At 39.3% G+C, this 21861-nt stretch overlaps 1 protein-coding gene across 8 annotated transcripts in view; it reads right to left on the bottom strand.

Moving 5' to 3' along the window:
• The window catches only part of PTPRT (protein tyrosine phosphatase receptor type T), a 467676-nt gene that overhangs the window by 108076 nt on the left and 337739 nt on the right, over positions 1 to 21861 (bottom strand). For all 8 annotated transcript variants that reach the window (XM_033003561.2, XM_042800879.1, XM_042800881.1 and 5 more), the window contains exons 10-11: positions 17614 to 17815; positions 14099 to 14201 (exon numbers count right to left, since the gene is read on the bottom strand). In XM_033003561.2, coding sequence (XP_032859452.1) covers positions 14099 to 14201; positions 17614 to 17815 — 305 coding nt within the window. The remainder of the gene's footprint in view (positions 1 to 14098; positions 14202 to 17613; positions 17816 to 21861) is intronic.

The raw sequence follows: 21861 nt of genomic DNA, 5'->3' as shown, positions 1-21861 counted from the left end.
AATATAATTTCATTGTAATCTTACAGTGATCCCCTCACCTGACTTATAAAAGATTAAAAGAAACAATGCCTTCTGCAGTTTAGTACTCCCTCTGGACCAATTCTGGTACTAAATTTTCTTAAACTTATCATATAAAGATTTAATATATTTTCATTTAATTTAATATTTAGCACATTAATATATTATCAGCCATATATAATTTCCAATAATATTTTCTCCTGGGGAACAAAAATAAGTGGCAATTAGTACAGCTTGATCTTGTTGTGCATTTTTTTAGCAGACTGTTGTGAGCAGGTTTTGTAGTTCTCCCTACAGAGAATAGGAACTTCTTATTTGTAGCTCAAATGAACACATTACTTTCAGAATAACTGTTTGACAGGCTACAGGAAATAAGACAGTACCTAAAGTTAGTGGTTTCCTTATTAATGGTGATCTTAATTTAAAGAATGAAGGACAAAAAGGGGCAAATGAAGTAAGGATGGAAGGCTTGCATCTTCCAGTAGCTGCGTCATCTCGGACTGAAGGCATGTGGGAGGTAGCAGCCAACATGGAGCTAGACATTGAATTTCCATTGTTGCATCTATTCCATGTCATTAACAGATTCAGCACTTCGGAAAAGGCTATCCAAAACCAGGAAAATCAAATCCAAATACTATCTGACCAATCCACAAGAGTTAATGCTGCACAAAGGTGAATAAAAGGCATCGGGTGCATATGAACAGGGTCAAAGGTACAATAATTAGAGGGGCCAACAACCAATTCAACTTCTTTTCTCATATTTACAATGCAAATGTTTTTAATAAACATGCTCTTAAGACCACAACAGCACAGTCAGCATGCTGGTTCGTAGCCTCGGCAAGCATCACACAGAAGCTTCAGATACCAAGTGCTGATTTCTTACTGCTGAGCTCTGCAACAAACTATAGAAATCAGATAGAACTTCAGTCATCAAACACCGGCCCTATCCACTGGAAATACACCATCAGACCAGTTTGCCTGGATGTTATTTAAACATGGCAGTCCTGGTAGCAGGTAGCGCTGTTTTTTTTTTGTTTTGTTTTGTTTTTGTTTTTTTTTTTTTTTTCATTAAGAGCCTATTTTTTAAATTAACAGTTAAGTTGCAGAATCCAGACTACAGATACTTAACACTAGTTTTTTTACCATCTGTGTTTCCATTTAACTTATGATCCCAGTAAATTTGGTTGCGCCAATGTAAATACATTTGTATATACCCATGACGGTTCATCGTCGTTATTCTGATGGCAGGGAGCCATTTCCCAGAATACTGGAATGGGAGAGGGCTTGATGTGTGGCTTAACACCCACATTTAGAATTCAGATTACCTACTGAATGTGAATATACTTGTTTCATGGCCAAGTTGATTTCAGTGATGCAAACTGAGACAGAAGAGTAGCATCAACATCTCTATTTTCTCTTTCTTGAAGGCATCTAAATGAAAGCCTGAATCCTGTCACACAGACAATAAGATATAAAATAATGGAAAATCTGAGGAAATATAAATAGGGATGGAAACTAGAAATATCCTATAAAAATCTATCAGTACGCTATAGAGCTTACTCTAAAAAACTGTGAAATTAAGCAGTAAATGAGATCCTTCTCACAGCATGGCTCCAGCCCTCCCATGAACTTGCATAGAAGGGATTTTGTAAAAAAATTCAACCAAAGACCACCTAACTCTAAAAAATATTTATATAACATAAATTCTACTAAAATTTACAAAAACTAAATGGATAACTGTCATAAAGCCTGATGCTGAGACTTGCCATTCTGAGCATTCACTACACCTACAGCACCACTTTTCTTTGGCTCTAATGGTGAGTTTTTCCTCACCAGGCTCCTCCTGCAGTCATGCAATCAAATGCTCATGCATTCAGAATCAACATCACAGAGAGTTTACAAGTTCATAAAGTTTCCTTGGTTCAAACAGGTGGCAATATATTGCTCAGAATTGAGTTATCTACTTCACATGTTCTAAAATGTCACCCTTAATATCTTCAATAGCACCTTTAATCAGAAGCTCTGAAACTAATCTACAAAACATAATGATCTGAGTTTCACAGCCACCTAGGATATATATACAGGACCCAGTGCACTGTTCTGCAATTTTCTGTCTATTTAAGAACTGATTTGAAACCCATTAAAATCAATTAAAGATTGCTAGTATTCCCATTATGCTTTGGAACAGCTCCATGCAGAATACAATATGCTGAAGTGAAGGTTAGCTTTCAATAAACATTTTAATGCAGAAAATAGGAAAAAAAGAGATTGTTCTGCGATGTCATCTTCTGGAATATGCTTAGCTATTACAAAGATTCAAAAACTAGCCCATTATGAATATTGGGCTGCACTGTCATCAATCAGCTTGTTCGCATCTGCAAAGCATTCACAAAAATAAAGCTTATAATCGTGATGCTACTCGAGGAAATAGTCTCTCATATTGCAAAGTTATTCACACCAGATCCTTCATTTTGAAGTTATTTTTGTGTGTTCTTTTAACATTCATTTAAAATTAAACAACTCTTCTACTACATTCACTGAAGTTGAAGAATACCAACAAAATGCCCAAATTCAGCCAAATTTGTAAAAATGGCATAGAAAAAAGGGATGGTAATTATTGTCATTGCTATGAAAAAAACTTGCTGAGATAGAGCCAATAATAATAATGTAATTCATTTAATCAAGAAGCCTGCTAAGAGTCTCTTCACATTTTCTTCTACTCTCATATTCATTTCAGTAGTCTAGATTTACTACCAAGGCATGTTATACCCTGAAATTCATGAAACAAAGGTTAGCGATTTCACACTTGGATAATACTATCTGGAGTCAGAGTTTTCACATAGGAATTCTTTTATCGCTAAAGTTTTGAGCTCTGTTAAATTTCCATAGTGATTGAAATGGGCTCTAGAAAAGGTAAGAAAGTTTAAAGACTGCGTGTTCCTTGTATAGAAAAGAGATATGGTGCCATATTCTCCCCAATCAGTATCAGTAACTGTGATGAGCTACCTGTGGGACAGGCGGTGGTATCTACTTAAGGAATCGTGCACTTTGTCAAGCTTAAAAAAAAAAAAAAAGCAAAACTAAACAAAATATTTGTATTTGTAGAAAAGCATCTAGCCAGCATCATTATATCAAATGCTATCTTTGGTCAGAATACTTTGTCTGAAATGTCTTTGCAGTCATACTGCAGCATCACATCAAATTCCCATAACTGACTAAAAACTGAATAATCTGTTTGAATGTAGTGGGGTTTTTGGTTTTGTTTTGTTGTTGTTGTTGTTGTCAGCTGGGGCTTGGTTTTTTTTTTTGTTGTTTTTGGTAAAAAGAAGTGATAATGTAATGTCAAATGTATCGTCACATGGCCTCAGGCCCTAGGTGGGTAGACATTCATCCTGACACACCTCTGAGGTACAGCACATAATTACCCCACTGTTGCAGATGTATAAGCAGTGGCATGCAGAAAGCACAGAGCGTGACTTGCCCAGCATCACACAGTATCAGCTCCATGTACACAAATCCCTACATTCGTGTGCAATATTCCTACTTCCACCCACGAGTCAGTATGTCCTGTGTAATGGAGTCTGGAGTTTCCAGCCTTAACGCATGATAATCCTACAAAGTGTTTCAAAATGGTAAAAAAAAACAAAAACAAAAACAAAACAAAAACAAACCAAAAAACCCCACTACTTCTGGGCATCACTTGAGATGTGACCTGCTGAGATGAAGGAGGAACAGACAGCGCTGAGAAAGAGAGGTGTTCTGGAGACCATCTCTTTCTTGAAACTGCACCACACAAAAGACACAACAGATTGTCAAACTTCCATGAACACCAGTAACTGTGTTGTGCCAATAATCAGGTGTAATGATGGTTTAAATAAACAGCCGTGTGCACGTGTGTGCATCTAAATACCTGTGTGTGTGCACATACATGTGTATCTATACATAAATACATATATTAAAATTAGTGCTTCTAGCCTCATAATATTCCACTCACCATTACTCTTCCACAAGTATGTCTTTCCAAGAAAGGACAGCGAGTGGAAAAAATCTAAAAATGCAAATATTCCCATATAGTTCTGAGCAAATCTAATCATCGTTGCAGTCTGTATGCACAGCAAACAGAAAGGTGGTAACATGCATAAAACGTAAGTAGTTGTCAAAAAGACAACTGTATTGACTGTCAGTATTTACTGACCAAAAAGAAGGATTTGTGTGCTTAAAAGCCCATTTCCCCAGCTGTACCATTTGGTCTAATAAAAGATGCTATCCATACTCACAAAACTACCTCCCTTCCATCCCCAGACCACCACTACTGCATCTATTTACTTGTATTATATATGCATCAGTCTTTTAAATGCTTTAAATTCTCTGTTTAATCTTCTTGGAAATAAAAATTTCAAAAAAGAAAGAGGAAAAAAAGAAAAAAAAAAAAAGAACCAGAGGGCATTTCAAAGCTCTGTGTTCCATTATCTCAACCATCTCCATAAGCCTGACCTGGCTTGCAGCACAGATTAGACATAATAGCTGCTGTTCCCCGGTGGAACAGGCCCAGTCCCTATCTCGCCAGTTCAATGTTATTTTGTGCTGGCAGATTAAAGATAATGAGTGCAGACAGATACGGCTTTTGCTGCAACAGGAGCTAATGTTAGTGGCTTTGGAGGTGTTTTTTCCCTCCTGAGCCACCTGCCATCTGTTTGATCTACCAAAAAAAAACCAACCCCTTTTTCGTTAATGTCGCTTAGCATTAAACAGGCATTGCTGATTGAGGCCATCCTCATCCTCCGTGATAGCTGGTTTAAGACCAGAAGGAAGCCTCAAGGACAAGAGGAGCCAAAGTGCTTCTTGAACAACCTGCAGGACAAGGTGCCATGTCCTTCATAAAAGCAGGGGCCTGGACAAGGGGATGGGTATATTTGCATATATTCTCAGTCAGAATTAATTTGGGTATTTCCAATAGCTTCCATGAAATTAGAGCCATTTGGATACAGAAATAATCTAGTTTGGATTTCAAAGCTTTATCTCCCTTTTCCACAATCACAGCTACCAGACTGTGGAGGGAAAAGATGCACATAAGGATCTGATGTCTTTTTTAAGAGAGAATACTAGAAAAATATTTTTGTTGATTTTGTGTGTATTTGTGAGGTTTTTTTAAACTAAAAGGCTAAGAAATACACAAGACAAAAAGAGGGAATTTGCTCTGTTTCTAACCTCAGAGGAAACATCATTAGTAGAACAAGGCCTATATGATCAGGTACCAGTCTACTCACAGTTGTATCATCAACATACACTAGAAAAGATGAGCTCTCCTGGGTAAAGGTAATAATAGATTGTCAGCACCTGAAGCTGCAGGGGTATCAGCCAGATTATTTCCTCTTTTTCTGGACACTTTTCAGAAAGTGCAAAGTGATCATGCTTTTGACACCAAGGAGAGGCCTTAAATGGTACCTTCACTACAACACCTCCTGCCTCAGGATGAAGGAAAACTGAGGATGGAGAAAGGGGAGAAGGAAAGTCCCAAGGGCAAGGACTTCTCTCCATCAATTTGCAGTTAAGTCTGTCATCATCTGGAAATACCTATTATCTCCACCATAGTGGGAATGGGGCAGATTTAAACATTAGGAGGTTGTATCTGTTAATCCCGTATTTCACCAACTCCCTTTAAAACTAAGTGTGTTTTTGATACAAGAGAAAACATATAGGGTGCGTCCTTTGGCAGAAAACGCCCTCAACCTGCATTGACATCTGCTCCTGCAGTTACTTGGGGGTCTGGCAAGGTATGCAACAGGGGAAGTTGCCATTGCCTCCTCTTCTGTTTGGCTGTCCGACCTTTCCACTGGAAATACTGTGGGCTCTGCTCCTCTCCTTGCCTTCCTCTTTTGCACCATGACTACTTTTAATTAAACCAGTCCTATTTCCCCTTCCTTTTGCACAGTAAGCAAATCCCTCCCCATCTCCTAGCTCTGCCTTTTGCTTTGCAAAAGCGCTGTGCAAGGAGAACTGAAATTATAGAGCGGCAGAAGAGCATCATGGTTGCAGAGGTTTATTCTTCTGAATTGTCTGGCTGCGCTTATGATAATCCCTTCATTCCATCTGCAGCCCACGCACTGGTGCAGCAACCCCCTTTTCTAGTTTCAAGAAATTATGCATTCATTATGGAGGAAATTAACACCTCAAAGCAAACTATAATTAGGAATTCTTCAATTCGGTTTATGCTTTTTCAATTAGGCCCTCTATAATTTTAATCACGGGAGCATTAACATGTTTCCGGAATTTATATACCTGTAGTATAATTAAATCCTGAAATGCCTTAGTCTGCAACAGCAAAACAGAGCTTACTCATCTTCCCTTTTATCACGTTTCTGTGTTATTACAGACGCACTGAGGGGCACCTGCTAGCATAAACATTGTCTGCCACATGCAACAGAAAAGAGCCCACTTGCCCTCTGAACTCATCATCCTCACTCCTGGTAGAGGGACTGCTGGCTGGATAAAGCTTGTGCACTGCTTCTGCGGGGTGGACATTTGCCAGGGACTTGTGCCCAGACTCATCCCATCTCATTTTAAGTACCTTAAGGAGCTGCTTCAATTAGGTAAATCATCCTCAGTGGTCCACAAAAAGAGCCAAGCTTCTTCCTGGCGGCTGCTCCAACCCGGAGTAGCTGTGGTCAGGCTCAGCTCATCTCACTGAAGCGTCTGATCCAAGGGCTCTCTCAGGCAAAAGGAGGCTTGGCAATACACCTCAAGAAATTCAGAGTTTCTAATTTTGAAAATCTTTTCCGCAGTTTGCTATTACCCTTTTATTCTGTGATAACAAGGAAGAGGCATATTGTCTCTGGGAGCTGTGAAGCAGAGAAATGTCTTGGAAAAAGAAATCTTCAAAGCAGCAACCATGGGTATTTTCTCCTGTTCCCTCATCTTACTGGTTGACAGCTTGATCTGAGAAAATGGCCATCAATTTGTGATTCTCAGCTTAAAGTTCAGACTTCATTAACCTTTTGATTGCTGGAATTTAATCTGACAGTTTACGTGGAGAGCATAAAAGATTTATGCAAAAACATTCACTCCCCTACTCTCAGTAACCTCAGGCCTTTATAAAACTAAAAAGTGTTAGCAAAAACTTCACTGTAGAGGTAATAAAATGCTGCTTGACACAAAAGAATTGGTTCTATGTGTAATTTGATTGTTAAAATATTATCATTACAATGTATGCAAATTTTATGGCTTTCCTCTCCCATTTCTGTCTACTGCCACAGCTCTCTATGGAACGGTTAGAAAGACACCACAGGTCATCCAGGCTCAGAGAACAGCTATGTTTCTGATGGCTGATAAATAGGCAAAGGCAGTTTTATGACCTTTTAAGGGACAGTATTCTCAGATGAACAGTATGATGATCCAGTAAGAAAATGGATTTCCTGTACCAGATGAGACAACTGACCCAAAATGTCCCTTATCCTCATTTTTTAGGGCCAACACCCAACTCTTCAGGGGGGAACTAAAAAGCCTTGAAACACCCATTCAACTAATTATGCCATGCTACATAAAAGATTAAATATTCCTTCCTCATACCTATGGTTGTCACCTTGCATCCTGATGCATCCCTATATCTCCATTGTGCTTCTCTCCTGATACAGTAGGAAAAGCACTTCCAAGATCCAGAGTAACTTTAAATACCACTGAAGTCATCAAATATGATCTAAACCCACCATTCAAAGACTCCAGCTGCAATGGAAGTGTCTGCTTCCATCTGCAGTGCTCTGGGCAGCTCACCGGGGCTTGGACACACTGATGAGGTCAAACCTGCACATGCTTACTGTGCAACACTATTCTGTTCCTTTTTGGTACAACAAGCATCACGCTGATCTACACAGATGCCATTATTTCATGCCTTTCACTCAAATTCTCATTTCAATTCTCTCACATTCACACATGGTTAAAGAAAAAGAAGATCTGGCTTATCTTTAGGAGGAAAGACACTCGCTCATTTACCTTCAAACTCTTGCCTAAATTAAAGGCAGAATGCCATGCAGGAGAAACCCAGCTTGAATGATTTCAGAACAATATCCCTGAGGTATATTATAGGAGATGTTAATTAATACAGATAATTAGGCTTATAGTACCAGAAGCCTAGACTGATAATCTCATTCCTCATTAGATACTACAAAATTAAAAGATCTAATGTGATGACTGCTTGCCCTGTATTCAATCATCCAAATCATGTGATGCATACATTTGAATATGAGTTTAGAAAAAGCAGGCCAGGAGTTTTATTTTTCAGGTATTTATAACATGCCTATCAAGGCAACTGAACTTTCAGAATTACCAAGGGCATGATAATTTGTTACACTTTCCATAGCTTCAACATCAGAACCTTTTTTATTGTTTCACTGATCTTTGACTCCAATCTTTATTTTCAAACAAAAGGTATGCTGCATGGGAGTTTTAAGAACAAGAAATTGCCACCCTTTCTTGGCATTAATGAATTAATTATCAACATAAATGCCTGAGGCAAGGCTCATGTGATGCCACTAAAGTTGCAGAGCACGAGCTGAACTGCATTGCTCCCTATATAGCTATGGAGATCTATACACCAAAGCCACCAGCTGTAAAACAAAACAAAAACTCCAGCAAATTTTGCGAGTTTATAACTTCTTGTCTCATTCCTCCTCTACCACAGAATCAAGGTCACTAGGCTTGCAAACCACTCCTTGATAAGGATGGAAAGAACTACTGTACACTAAAAATCAAAGTAAATATGCTAGTGAGAGGGATATAGGAAAGGTAAGCTCAGGATGAACAGATGATGCCTGAGATCACAAAAAAAGAAAGAATTATCTGGAGATTAAAGTTATAGCCTATGGCTCCAGAGATTCTCAATTTCTACTTTGTTGCAGACTGAAATGGAAGGCAGGTTTTATCTAATCAAAGTGTCAGTTCTCCAACGTAAAATGGAAGCAATACCACTCCCCTTCGTCACAGGAAGTTTTCATTCATTACTATTGTCCTGGTTCAGGCTGGAATAGAGTTCCTGTTGGTTTTAGTAGCTGGAGGAGAGCTGCAGCACAGAGACCCCAGGGGCTCCCCAGGCCCCAGTGCCCTCACCTGTGTGCGGGGGTGGGGGGAGCACAGCTGGAGGGCTGGGCCCCGATTGGCCGATATCCCATGTCATGTGACATTGTGCTCACCATATAAAGGCAGGAGAGGGCCAGGAGGGGCTGCCACTTCTGGGAGTGTGGCTGTGGGGCCTTTGTGTTTGGGATCGCTGGCCGGGAGCAGGCGGGTGGTGAGCAGCTGTACTGTACATTACCTGCTGATACTGCTGTCAGTGTGTTATTCTGTCACTGTTATTAAACTGTTTTTATCTCAACCCGCGAGTCTCCCTTTGCCCCTCCCATTCCCTCCCCATTCCCAAGTGGGGGGAGGGTGGGTGAGCGACTATGTGGCATTTAGCTGCTGAGTAGGCTCAAACCACAACTCTATATAGGATTACATAAATACACAGATACATCGTATGGGATTGTCTGCTTGGAGAATATCTTAAGCATAAAACAAAAAAAAAATACATTGTTCTTAAGTGTTCTGTTAAATAACAATACAGTTGTTTTCTCTTAATTTGTTTAGCATCATGTAGACCAAAAATATTTCCTTTATTTCATCTACGGGAGACCAAGAATCAGATGGCGATACTCAAGAGTAACATGGGTCCATATAACTTAATTTCTCCTGCTGGTTGGCTGCTGATATGAAAATATTTGTTTCACCTTTGTTCAGTACTTCTAAATAGATTGAAAATATTTAAACTACCATTCTCCTATTTAGAGTTATGTATTTCCTTTAAGATGTACATTAATAAACTAACTCATCCTTCCTCATCATCAAAGTGATTACAAGTATCTGACCATTGCATGCATACACAATAACTGACTCTTACCTGAACATATCTCTCCAGGATCACTTACACATGCTATTTACACTGCATATCTATCTATAAAATTTCTATATATTCCCCTCCACAAAAATACATGTATGCATAAAGGCAAGTGCAAAGATTGAATACCTTTTTTCTAATACTGTTCTTTAGCACAGTACAGGGATCAGGTGCCTAAAGACCATCCTGTACCTGTGTGCTGGCAGATACACAAAAGAACATCACAGATTATTTACTGATACACCTCAGAGAACTGCAGGAAGATAGGGAGATTAATCCATCTTTTTCCAGTAAAAAAGTTCTTAATTGTGTGAAACACCCCCTCCCAAATAATCGCATCTAAGGGGAGCATTTATTTAAACCCTAAAATCCTCAAAACTAATACATGTTCTGGAAATTTTATTTTCTCTGTAACATTAGTATAGGTAGGTTGATACAACCAACCACATCTTAATAAACCAGATGGACTTTCAAATATCCAACACACAAAAAAAACAGCCCAGTGGACATGTCATGTAGATAAAATCCCTCACAGTGGTATTTTCAAGCAGTGAATGGGATATAAATTCTCAAATAGAGGTCTAAAGATGTCATATGTGAATAATCTATGAAGGACTGACTCAGCCCTCCTGACAATAACAGATTCAAAGGCAGAATTATCCTCAAAATCACATTGGAGATTTTCAGGAAAGAGTCGAGGAGTAAAGACTGAGAACACTTGCATTCTTCTTTCCTCTTCTGAATCTATTATAGATGAATGACAGTCTTCAGCAAATCAATCATCACACCATTCACAGGTTTTAGATTGATATAAGAACACCTAAAAGTTATTTTTAAAGGGCAACATGGAGTCAAGCTCTGCAGGTTATACCATGGAAAATGTAGGCACGAATTAAATGCCTTTGCCACAAGGGAGAATATTTATGCTTGCTGAGACTTCATCTTTCTTTTGGCAATAGGACAAAATAGATCAAAGAATATCTAAGTTTATATTATTCCTATTAGTTCATATGAAAGGATCATCATTGTTTTCTATAGATCATTAACAATGCTGAGTTCGTGATCATTAGTTTTATAAACAACCTCATCTAAGTTATTTATCATGAGCGCTGGGGAACATCAGAAATGTCTTAATGTTGAAAGTGACTTTGGATTTGGTGTACCTGCATTTCAGATGAATGGAAATACAATGAATCTTATTTTAAATATTCTATAATATTCCTCTAAAATGATCTTGCAGACCATACTTCATCTGTATGCTGTTCAGACTACAGCAGAATGAAATAACACAAGTCAAAGTCACATAACTATCTTATGTATAGGTACTAGTTTACAGTCATATCCCCACACATACTCCAACACATCATTCCCAGCATATAAGAGGAAATTTTAAGAATAATTACTGTTTAGTATTTTTTTTTCATCTTCACTGCTTGGGAGGACAAAAATCTGGAGCACTGCAGAACAGAAACTGTCAGGGTGATGAGACGAAGGGTTGACCTATTCCTGCACAGTGAAAGATCTGAGTATCAGAGATTTTATAGGAAGGTGTGAGGAAAATCTATTTCAGACTAGTTTCAAGTACCTTTTCAGACCCATCTCAGGCAGGCTGGGATATGAAAGGTCAGCGTGTAAAAGGGAAGAGATCTAGAAGGAGGCCAGGAAAAGAGGCATCCTAGCAGCATGCTGCATCATGTGGGATCCCCTCCAGTGACCTCTGCGCCACCTCGCTGCTGCACACGGAGATTTCTCACTTATTTGTCTTAACTCTATGTTTACATTAATGCCTTCAGTAACTGCACAGAGGATGGCATCAGACTAAGAGGGGCTCGAAGTCATTTAAGTTTGTATCAGAATTTTAAAGCATTTTGAAAATCAATTTTACCATATTTAATAGAGATAAATGGAAAATACTATACTTGTGAAGGAGAAATAAAACACACACAACCAAAAGGTGGAACAACTAACCACAGAACAACAAAGAGGATATATGGGATCTCAGAACTTGAATACAAGAAAGACACCAAGGAGGAAAAACTACCTAATTCTTGTGTGTTAAGAGTGTCACAAGCAGCTCACAATGTGTTATTCTTCTAATCTGCTGGTGCTGTTGAGGCCTCTAAGGGAATGCTACCTACTTCTGGATATGGTATTTTGAGAGAATTTACGCAAACTGGAGAGTGTGCAGAACAGACTGAAAAAAAAAGGAAGAAGTTGGGAAAATCTAAGGTTGAAATAACTGGATTTGTTGAGGCTAGACTAAGAACAGTCTGTAAGATTATACAGAGAAGGATGTTCACACATTCTGATGTTGTCAGAGTTAATAAAAAGCAAAAATTCTCCCCAAGACACCATCCCCTTTGCCCTCACCCATCCGTTCTGGTTTTCATACGCAATGAAATGGGCTTATAATGGGGAGTAATCTTATCACTTCAATGTGGAATGTAAATATTGTACTGTCTGCAAATGCGTATAATAGGCTACAATGCAATTAAAGAAACCAGAGTGAAAATTTATAAAAATCTCTAACAAATTTTTTATAACAGATGCATTTGCTGGGAAAGACATTATTCACTGAATGCAGTTAAAGTATAGTAAATTAACTTTGAGAAAAATCACAAGACTTTTCAATAAAAACAGAAAATAGCAACGCTCTTAAGACAGCAGGTGGTAAAACGAGATACAGGAATGTTCCCCCATATAAAGAAATAAAACAAAACAGAGCCGTGTGATTTTACAGCTCTTTTCCAGCAGAAAAACATCCCTAAAGGACTCAGAAAATAGGCTCCTAAATTCACTCATATGGAGTACCAGAGATTGAAAGGGAAACTTTTAAATACATTACTCAGAAAAACTAGAAAAGGGATGGTGCTAATTCTTAAAGAGCAGATTTTTTGCTTGAGAGTATAAATGCAATTTGGGGGAAAGCTGCGACATAGGGTGGACCACCGACTGATACAGGATATTTCATTACACCAGGCAGTTTACATCTGAGCAATTTGCTCCTGAATCCTTAGTGGGACATCCTTCAAAAGCACTAAGAACCTGTCAGTGGGGCGTAGAGACCCAAATCACTTTGAAAGAAGGGAGTGTGGGTTTTTAAAATACCACTCATAGCAAAACTGTCAAAAGTCTCTTGTGAAAACTGGAGGTAAAAGCCTGAGGAGCCTACAGGGAGGTAATGGCTGCTGGATACCTCTAGAAAGCGGTATCCACTGTTTTTATCATAAGCGATTCTAATTCATGCTGTCGGCTGAGGAGACTGGCAGGATGAATGGCCAACTGGCACTTCTGCCAGCGACAGATAAGGCAGTGCCGGCTCGGAAGGGAAGTTTTTTCATCTGTGCTGGTGCCTTTTGCCATGTACAATTCCACCTAGATGGAAGACAGCAATGAAGTACAAACCTCTCGGTCATGTTTCCACAGTCAGGGAGCCATCTGCAGTTCAGTGTCCCACTTCAGCAACTCGTCAAGAACAGGACACAGCTCAGGAATGTTTTCTGCAAGGTCCTTGCTCTGTTCCGCAGGTGCCTGTGCAGCTCCCTGCCCCTACATCCTCTAATCTGCCAGTGGAAACTACCTGCCTACAACTGGAAAAGCCTCACTAAAGCAGAGTTCATCTTTTCTGGACTAGATCAGTACTTCACTCCACAATAAGACCAGGAGCAACAGCTAGATTAAAACATGAAGATGGGAGGAGTTAGATCCAGAATATGAACAAATGCAGCTGGCAAGCATTAAAGATAGTTCAGGCATTCATACAGAAGTTACAAAACGGCCTTGTCCACCATGGAAGAGGGTGCAGGAGATGCGGGCCTGAAGCCTCCTCCACCTTTGCACGGCGATGCCCAATTCACAGTGTCACAGCACGCAGCTGTACTCCAGTGCGGCTCAGGCATCTGAAGTGATGCTGAAAGGGTAATAACCCCGTGCAGTGCTATCAGTAATCCTTCCCAGAGGTTAACAGCGGGAGGCAAGTAGGTTGAGGCGTTTACAAAAGGAGACTGTGAAAGGCAGAATCAACAGCAGAGTTGGCCTTTTAGTCAGCGTTCGCTTTCAGCAGCTATATTATCAGACAAGAATGAGAGAGGAGTGAGAGAAGCCTGGGGAGGAAGGAGAGGGGAGAACTGTGGAAAGAGAAGGCAAAACACCTACCTGACAGGTGCTCCCCGGGACTGAGCGGGCTTCAGCATAACGGTGATGGTGGTGTCAGTCTCATTCAGGGGGGAGTCCGTGTCATATTCAGGCATTGATGGTGCTATAGCAGAACGAAGAGCAACATGTTAGTTACACACCGGTTACTGCCTTTGGTAGTGATGACAGCATAATATTAACATTTGTTGGATACCACTTAACATTTCTCAAATGAAACATCAAAATGTACCCCAATATTATGACCAAAATTGACAAAACTGCTTAAATATTTGTACACTATTTTCCTATTAAAATTAAAGATGAATTGGACACCCAAATCTTCAAGCTGGCTTTGAAAATCCTATCTTGAATTTTTAAGATTTAGTAATCCTTTCACATGAGATCATTCCTTCAATTTTAAAGGTGAAGAGAGAAAACTGCATGGTCATTATAAAAGACCACTTATTCTAAGTGAATTGGTAGCAAAGCTAAGAACAGCACCCAGGAAACCTGGCTCTTGTTCACTGTTCTGGTCAATGGATAAGACCTCCCACATCTCAGACAGAGTTTTTAATACACAGACTTAAGCTGTGTCTCCTTGAGTAGCTTGAGGTTGTGTTACAAAGCACAAAAGACAAAAAGAGAGGAGCACAAACTAGCCAGGTTATTTTACTACTCAAACCCATGACATTTTACCCCAGTGCTTTAGTGATGTTGAATCAACAGGCAGCTGCACAGCTTCCTACAGCATACTCAGGCAGTACCCAGCCATGGCATCCCCATAGTTTTGCTGACATGTTCCCCAAAGGAATACAGAAACCCACTGAATATTCATACCTAGCCAAAGCCTAATTTCTACTTCTGCTTTGTTATCTTCTATTATGATCATTTCATGAAAGTAGGATTGCTTTCCTTGCGAAACACATTTTACTTCTTATATTACTTCTTCCTTCCTCAATAGCAGACAACTGTTTGGGACAATTTTTACTGCAGAAGAACTGAAGAGATCATGAGATCAGACCAGCATCAAATTTATTATAAAGATGCAAGTTTTGTTGAAATATCCTTATAAAGCAAACAGAAGAATTCACACAAATAGTTCACCTGCAATTCACAAGAGCAAGCTGCATTGCGGGGGATTCCATATTTAATCCTCTCACAGCAATTTCCACTGCACTTCTGTTTATAATCAGGATTTTTATCTAAATGCCTGAAAACTGTCAAGAATGGTGGTTGCTATTATCAGCTCAGCTACTGACTTCCCTGTCAATAAGCTGGCAATGAGTTCAGAATGAATGCCAATTCCTTAACAAGGATTTCTCTGAAAAAGGTGCTTTGTATCAAGGGGAAGCAGTGTGAGTCATTTAAGGAAGATGCATGTCACCAGCTGTCTTCTATAACACAGATCACTGTAGTCTTTGGAGATGCCACAGAAAGAATTGTTCAGCACCTGGTCTGGTCAGAAGGGATAGTGCTGAGCACAATTACAGAAAGGTTGCGAGGCCAGTCTGGACACCAGAAGCAGGCTGGGCACTGCCTTCGCAGGCTCCATCATCATCCTTTGAAGCAACCTCTCCTTGCTTACCTGCTGTGCTGCACTGGTGCCACTAAATTGTTTCTGATATTTTAGCTAGCCTGGATGTCTCCTTCTGGCTGTGCATGAGACCTGTTTAGTTATCTTCTGTGTAAAACACTGCACCTGCCACACAGAATTTACAGTCTTTCTTTCAGACACCATATAGGTAAGAAGTAAATGCAAGAAACATTGGTGTTGGCAGGGCTAGCTAACAGTACTGATTATAATTCAATGATCAGAGTCTGTATTAATCACAAGACATTGAAATAAGATACAGTACTTTTCTTGTGTACTCAACACAGAACAGTTACAGAGCACCTCAATGAACCTACAATTGACAGCGATCTCTCTAAAATAGGAAGCACTGCTTATCAATTTAATGCCTATTTCACAAGATCCCAGACCTGCCCAAAGAGAAGCCCTCAGGAGTTCTGCCATTTAGTCGTGATTAAGACATTAAACAAATGTGTCCATCCATATAAACATACACACTCACACATTGCTACAGCACAGATGTCTTTTCATTTTAAAATACGTGTAGTCTTATAAGAAAATTCCTGTCAATGCAAAAATCTTTCTTCTTACTAACCTTGGATTGCCTCTTAGAGCAAGTTTTAACAGTAATTTCCAAATTACACGTATAGGACTTGACCATGCAGTGAGGTAATTTAATGCCAGAGACTACCCTAATGACTGCATGGACTCTGTGTCTACCTATTGTGAACCAGATGTTTGGAAGATGGGAAAAGAAAAAGACGATAAACCAGGCTCAGTGTGCATACAGTTAATAATCATGCAGGCTTCGAATACACTTTTGAGCACTCACTGAATAATAAAATGCAAAGAAACTGAATCGGAGGGAAAAAGCACTACTATTACTGTGCTATTTTATTTCTCTGGTCACAAGTGAACAGCGTGCATGCTGTGCCTTCCCTTCTCAGCAGGGCTGCAGAAGCCTGAACAGTCTGTGGAGCTCTAAGGATAGCTAATGGCTTTACTTCAAGTGGCTGAGACACGGGCTTTTGTGCTAAATGTTAAGGGTTCAAACCCTGCTGACTGTTAGTGGAGGGAATGGATATATTTTGCTTCCTTAAAATTTACACTGTCACTTACTGCTAACAGCTTATTTTTATTAACCAATTTTGAAATAGGGCAGTGGAAAATATGCGCTGTTGTGCACACTCTTCTGTGGCACCCAGCCATAATTTCAAGCATTACAAGTGTCCTGAATGTCCCAAATATTTATTTTGGCTTTACTGAAAAAATAGTTAAGGTATTCTAAAAAATGACAGTTTAAAACTCTGTTAGAGAACCTATTTTAGTGCTATCAATTAAATGTTAAAATTGAAGTCTACATATGTCTGCTCAATAACATCTCTACCATCCCTTTATCTATCTTTTTTTTGATAGCTAGACAGTTTCCTTTTTTTTTTTTTTTTAGACATACATTCACCTTCTCTTTCCAATGCCTCTTGACTTTAGTGCCTTTCATATATCTGTCTGCCTACCCCAAGCCCTCCCTCTGTGCTTACTCAGAAAGAAAACATAAAAACAGCTTTCCTCTATTTTTAGTCTCCTTGCACTATTATTCAATTACTTCATTACATCCATTTTGGTGCATTCTGAAAATAAAAGCCACATTATTGAAGGAGCTTCCCCAGCCACACAGATAATACTAACAATTATTGTAGGGATAGTTCATTTGTAAAACTAATGAAGGTTCTCATTTAAAATGCTCCACAAAGATATTCATGGATATTTAAGATATCCACAAATTAACCACTGCTTTTGTAACCCGAGCAAACACAGATACTGGATTGTGGCTGTTTTAAACATTTGCCTTTTGAAACTTGTAGAGGAGACACTGAACTGGATACCTTTTTATTGTTTTATGCATCAGCTGCGGGTCTAAAGAACAAAGCCCTAGAAAGCTCTTTTTTCTTCTTCTCCGAAGCAGTACCTGAAATCTTAGTTGCAATCCGTGTTGTGATGGGTGGCCCAAAGCCCTTGACTGTGCTGGCTTTGATGGTGAATGAATACGTAGTCCCTGGGTATAATCCTACAAAGAGGTGATGTGTTTCATTCCTTAGTTTGAAGACTTTCCCTCTTTGGCTGGACAGGTCAGCACTGGGATCCAGAGACCCAACGGCCTTGTATGTAATCTGTAAATGAAGAACAAGGAAAGTAAGGTGATAAGGGGCCTGCTGCACCTGGCCTTCCCCTGCTCCCCTCTTGCCATCTCTTAAGACTAGACATTGAGAATACAAGGAGAAATATTATTTCAGTATCTCTAGTGAGCGGTTCTGTGTTTGGATGCTGTCAAACAAACATGACAATATTTCCAAGGCTTTACTCAGGAAAACACTGATTTATTCTCTCCACTAAAACCTCAGCACGTGCTGATTTACAACAAAAGATGCAAAGAATTTCTTTTTGTTCCACATCTCAGAACTTCTGCAGCCAAACAAGAGCACACAGTGCAACCAGCAGAATTTTCATGAGAATTTCCCTTACAATCCCCCCACAGCATATGAAAACTTTTGGTGTAAACATGGATACGTTTTCCATCAAATGGTTTTCTCATAAGGCCGCTGAAAACAATGGGAGCCTTTTACTGACAACAAAGGTTTTGGAAAACTTTTCCTGTGCTAAAGAGAATAATACACTGAAATGAAATGTTATGTTTAAATGATATAAATATCATTAAATCTTTACGCAAAAGCCCTTTTCTCTGAGCTTGCAAGCCAGCTTCCCCTGCCATTTCCTTGCCCCTGTTTTGAGCCTCAGTTTGCAGGTGCACAGGCGGTACCACGCCTGGTTTTCACCTAAGAGAGTAAGTTCACCAACACACCGGCTGCCGGTGCTAACACACACTTCGAGGCACCAAGCTGAAAGCACACCTCTGAAATTCTGCTTGAGCCCCATTATGCTTATCCATGGCAACTCTGTTGATATACAGACACCTGCAAGTAAAACTCATGACTTATTTACCAGCCAATTCCTTGCCCGCGTTCCAAATTCAATCCAAAAGCAGCTCAATTTCAACTAAGCTGTCAATATAATATAACGTGCTCCACTGCTCTCCTAACCTTTCCTGATATTATGGGATCCTTGCTTATTTGTAATGAAACACTATGAATAAATCAATGTATGTTAATACACGAAGTCTTCAATTTTTCATGAAGGACTCCACGAGAATCGAATTCCCAGCTTTGCTAAAAGAGCCTTTGAAAATTTTTAAGTCGCTTGCTTTATGACAGGAGGAAAATGTTGTATTTTGAGGAAAAATAAATATACAGTGTTTAAAAAGGAGGGATTTAATAATAACAGGATAAATAAGAGACAAAAACTGATGCCACTTACACCAGAGAAGGGTGTGAGTGTGTGATTCTTACTATTTGGACAGAGAAAAACAATTTAGACAGAGGTGACACCCAAGACGAGGCAGCATAACAGAGAAGGGCCGTGAATTACACCAGGCCCACAGAGCAGCAATAATTACAAAATGAGAACTCTTAAAGGAATTATAATTAAACAGCTTGCAGGTGATTTCACTGAAAACCGACTAATTTTTCCAGGAATTACAACCTGGTTTTAAATTTTTATTACTTGCCAGAAACCTGGGAAAGAGGGAGATCTTAGCACAGTGGTCATTAAAAAAAAATTAAATGCAAGGAGGAGAAATCTTTACGCTCACTCCTTTTCCTTCAGTAAGGTGAGGACCATGCAATGCAGCACGACACAGGACAATACTTTGACAGTTCATATTTCATCAAGGTATTTCAAGGCAAGTGAATCTGTGTAAAAACAGCATCGGAGTTAGAGTGAGCATCAAAGACCTTAATTTAAGAGACATGTCCCAGTCAATGCCATAGCCAAATCCGGAAAGAAAAGTTTATTTAATCTGTTAGATAGGAATGAACCAATGCAATTTGCATTCCAAAGAGGAATCAGCAAAACAGGAGTTTGGGAAACAAAAAGGAACTTCCTACTGCTGGGCCACTGAAAACCATATGCACAGGATGCCCAGGCAGTAGCCTATACGAAATCAGTGGTATTTATTTTCAAGCGCATTATACAAAAGGCTATAAATAGAAGTGGAAGGGGCGCTTGTCCTTGATCTCCACATAAATAAAAGTATTCACCTACCTTCTCCAGTTCTAAAATCACTGCAAAAGGAGTTATTATTCTTCGTTAAACAAACTATCCCCATAAGGGAAATAGAGCTAGAAAAGCTTTTGAGAGAAAAAAAAAAAATCACAGATTTTAAAAATAACAGTCTTTCTATTTTCTGTTGACTATAGCAGAGAATATGTGAACAAGGGACCTTAAAACATCTGGGGTCAACTCACAAGAAGTGGGGAAGGAGAAAATTATACTTGAGAGACAGTACTTCCACAATTTGAGATTTTCAGAATTTCAGTCAATTTTCAGAAAGACTGCACACTCAATTCAGACTTCAGTATTTCCCAAAACTTTATTCCAGCATATATAAACTACAGTAGAGAGATTCATGGCATAGCCAAATAGCAAGATTATTGTTTTGGCAGCAGGCTCTATTCTAACAGGTATGTACCTTGTTAAACCGGGTGATGTGCAGACATTCGGAGAAAGCAATCCTTGTCCCCAAAACATAACATTTAACTTTAATACATGAACAATACCTGGATGCAACCCAGAGAATAGGAGAATAATAGTACAAAACTGTGCATGTGGTCCAGTTGCATTCAGTCCATAAGCAGAAGTATTTAAGGCACTGCTAAGCGTACGGTGCCCCCAATATTGCTAGTTACCAGCTTACTGCTCTCATCAGAGTTAGTCTTGAGCTCTTCTTTGCTTTCCACAAGAAGAGATCTGAATGACTGAAGTGGTGAGGAAAGTATATATGGACACAGCCAGGAGAGCCTATGGGCAGTGTGCCCATCTCTGCTGATGAGTTTTGCCATGACCACGATAAGCTGGTGTTCTCCGAGTCTCCATTTTGCCATTTATAAAATGAGGGCTATTACACTCCTCTACGCAAACATTTCTGTGGTTGAGGGATTCTATGGATTTCTGTAATTGCTGAGTGCTGATGGTTAAGCAGCAAAAACACCGGTGAAACATGGAGCAGCCCTGAAAACTGAGCCTTCTATTTGGAAAAGGAGGCAAATTCTCTTCCAGCTCAGGACCAAAAAAGAAGACTATTTCTTTTCCAAGTGAGATATCTGCTGCTTCTTAGGTATTAGTGCTACCCCAAGTGCGGATTAACATCTGAGAGCTCTGTCTCTGTTCCTCTATGGGCCTCCCAGTATAGCCAAAGCAGCTGCAACTTCAGCCCCAATAGCTGTTCTTGCCAGCAGAGCCTCCCGCTGCGCGGGCTGGTGGCTCCCATCCGTCTGGTCCGAGCCATAGGCTCCCCGTCCAGCTCTGCTACAGTTCCCACAGCCAGGATCATCTCCATCTACTGAAGTTGTCAGTATTTCCTCGCTGGAGTATCTAAAAAGTGCTACACTGTATGCATTTGTGTGTATGCGTGTCTCTGTGTCAGAAGAGTTCTCCTACAGAAAGATGCTGTAATGTATCACTTATATGTTGGTTTTCATGTATAAATGTATCATGCGTCTAATTATAACTGGGTGAAATGAAGACACTAAGAAGTTGCCACTCTTCTCCTTAATTGATTTAAACTAAAATTTCTAAATTTCTGAAGGAAAAGAAATTTCAGGGAATCAAGACACTGAAAAATTTTCAAGAAGAAACTGTGAGAATTTCCAACTCTGGAGTAAATTATAAATACAGAAAAACATGTTGGGAGAGGAAATACGGCACTTTCTGGGAATAAGAAGGATGCTGAAAAAAACACCTGCTCTTCTAGTTGGTATGCTGAGTATTTATCTTAATTTCTTCTTCCAAGTGTCAAACCATTTCATTACAAAACAAACAAGAGATTCTAATCTAGAAAATGAGATGACTCAATCACTAGAAAGCAGCTGTTCTAAATTATTTTAAAATAATCTATTTTAAAGACAAGTCATGTCATATACTACTTCTGTATTCAAAAAAAAAAAAAAAAAGAAACAATCATATTAATTTAAACATTTAAAAACCTAGACAGAAAACAAACAAGAAAATACTCAAAAATATATTTAAGAATTTCACTCTGATTGAAAATATTGAAAATATTTGTTTTTATTCTGATGCTAAATAAATGCAAATACAAAGAAGA

This window comes from Tyto alba, unplaced genomic scaffold (assembly GCF_018691265.1).
Source record: "Tyto alba isolate M040663 unplaced genomic scaffold, T.alba_DEE_v4.0 Super-Scaffold_33, whole genome shotgun sequence".
Classification (NCBI taxonomy): domain Eukaryota; kingdom Metazoa; phylum Chordata; class Aves; order Strigiformes; family Tytonidae; genus Tyto; species Tyto alba.
Note: the sequence above shows the minus strand (reverse complement) of the source record. Positions and strands in the feature narration are given on the sequence as shown.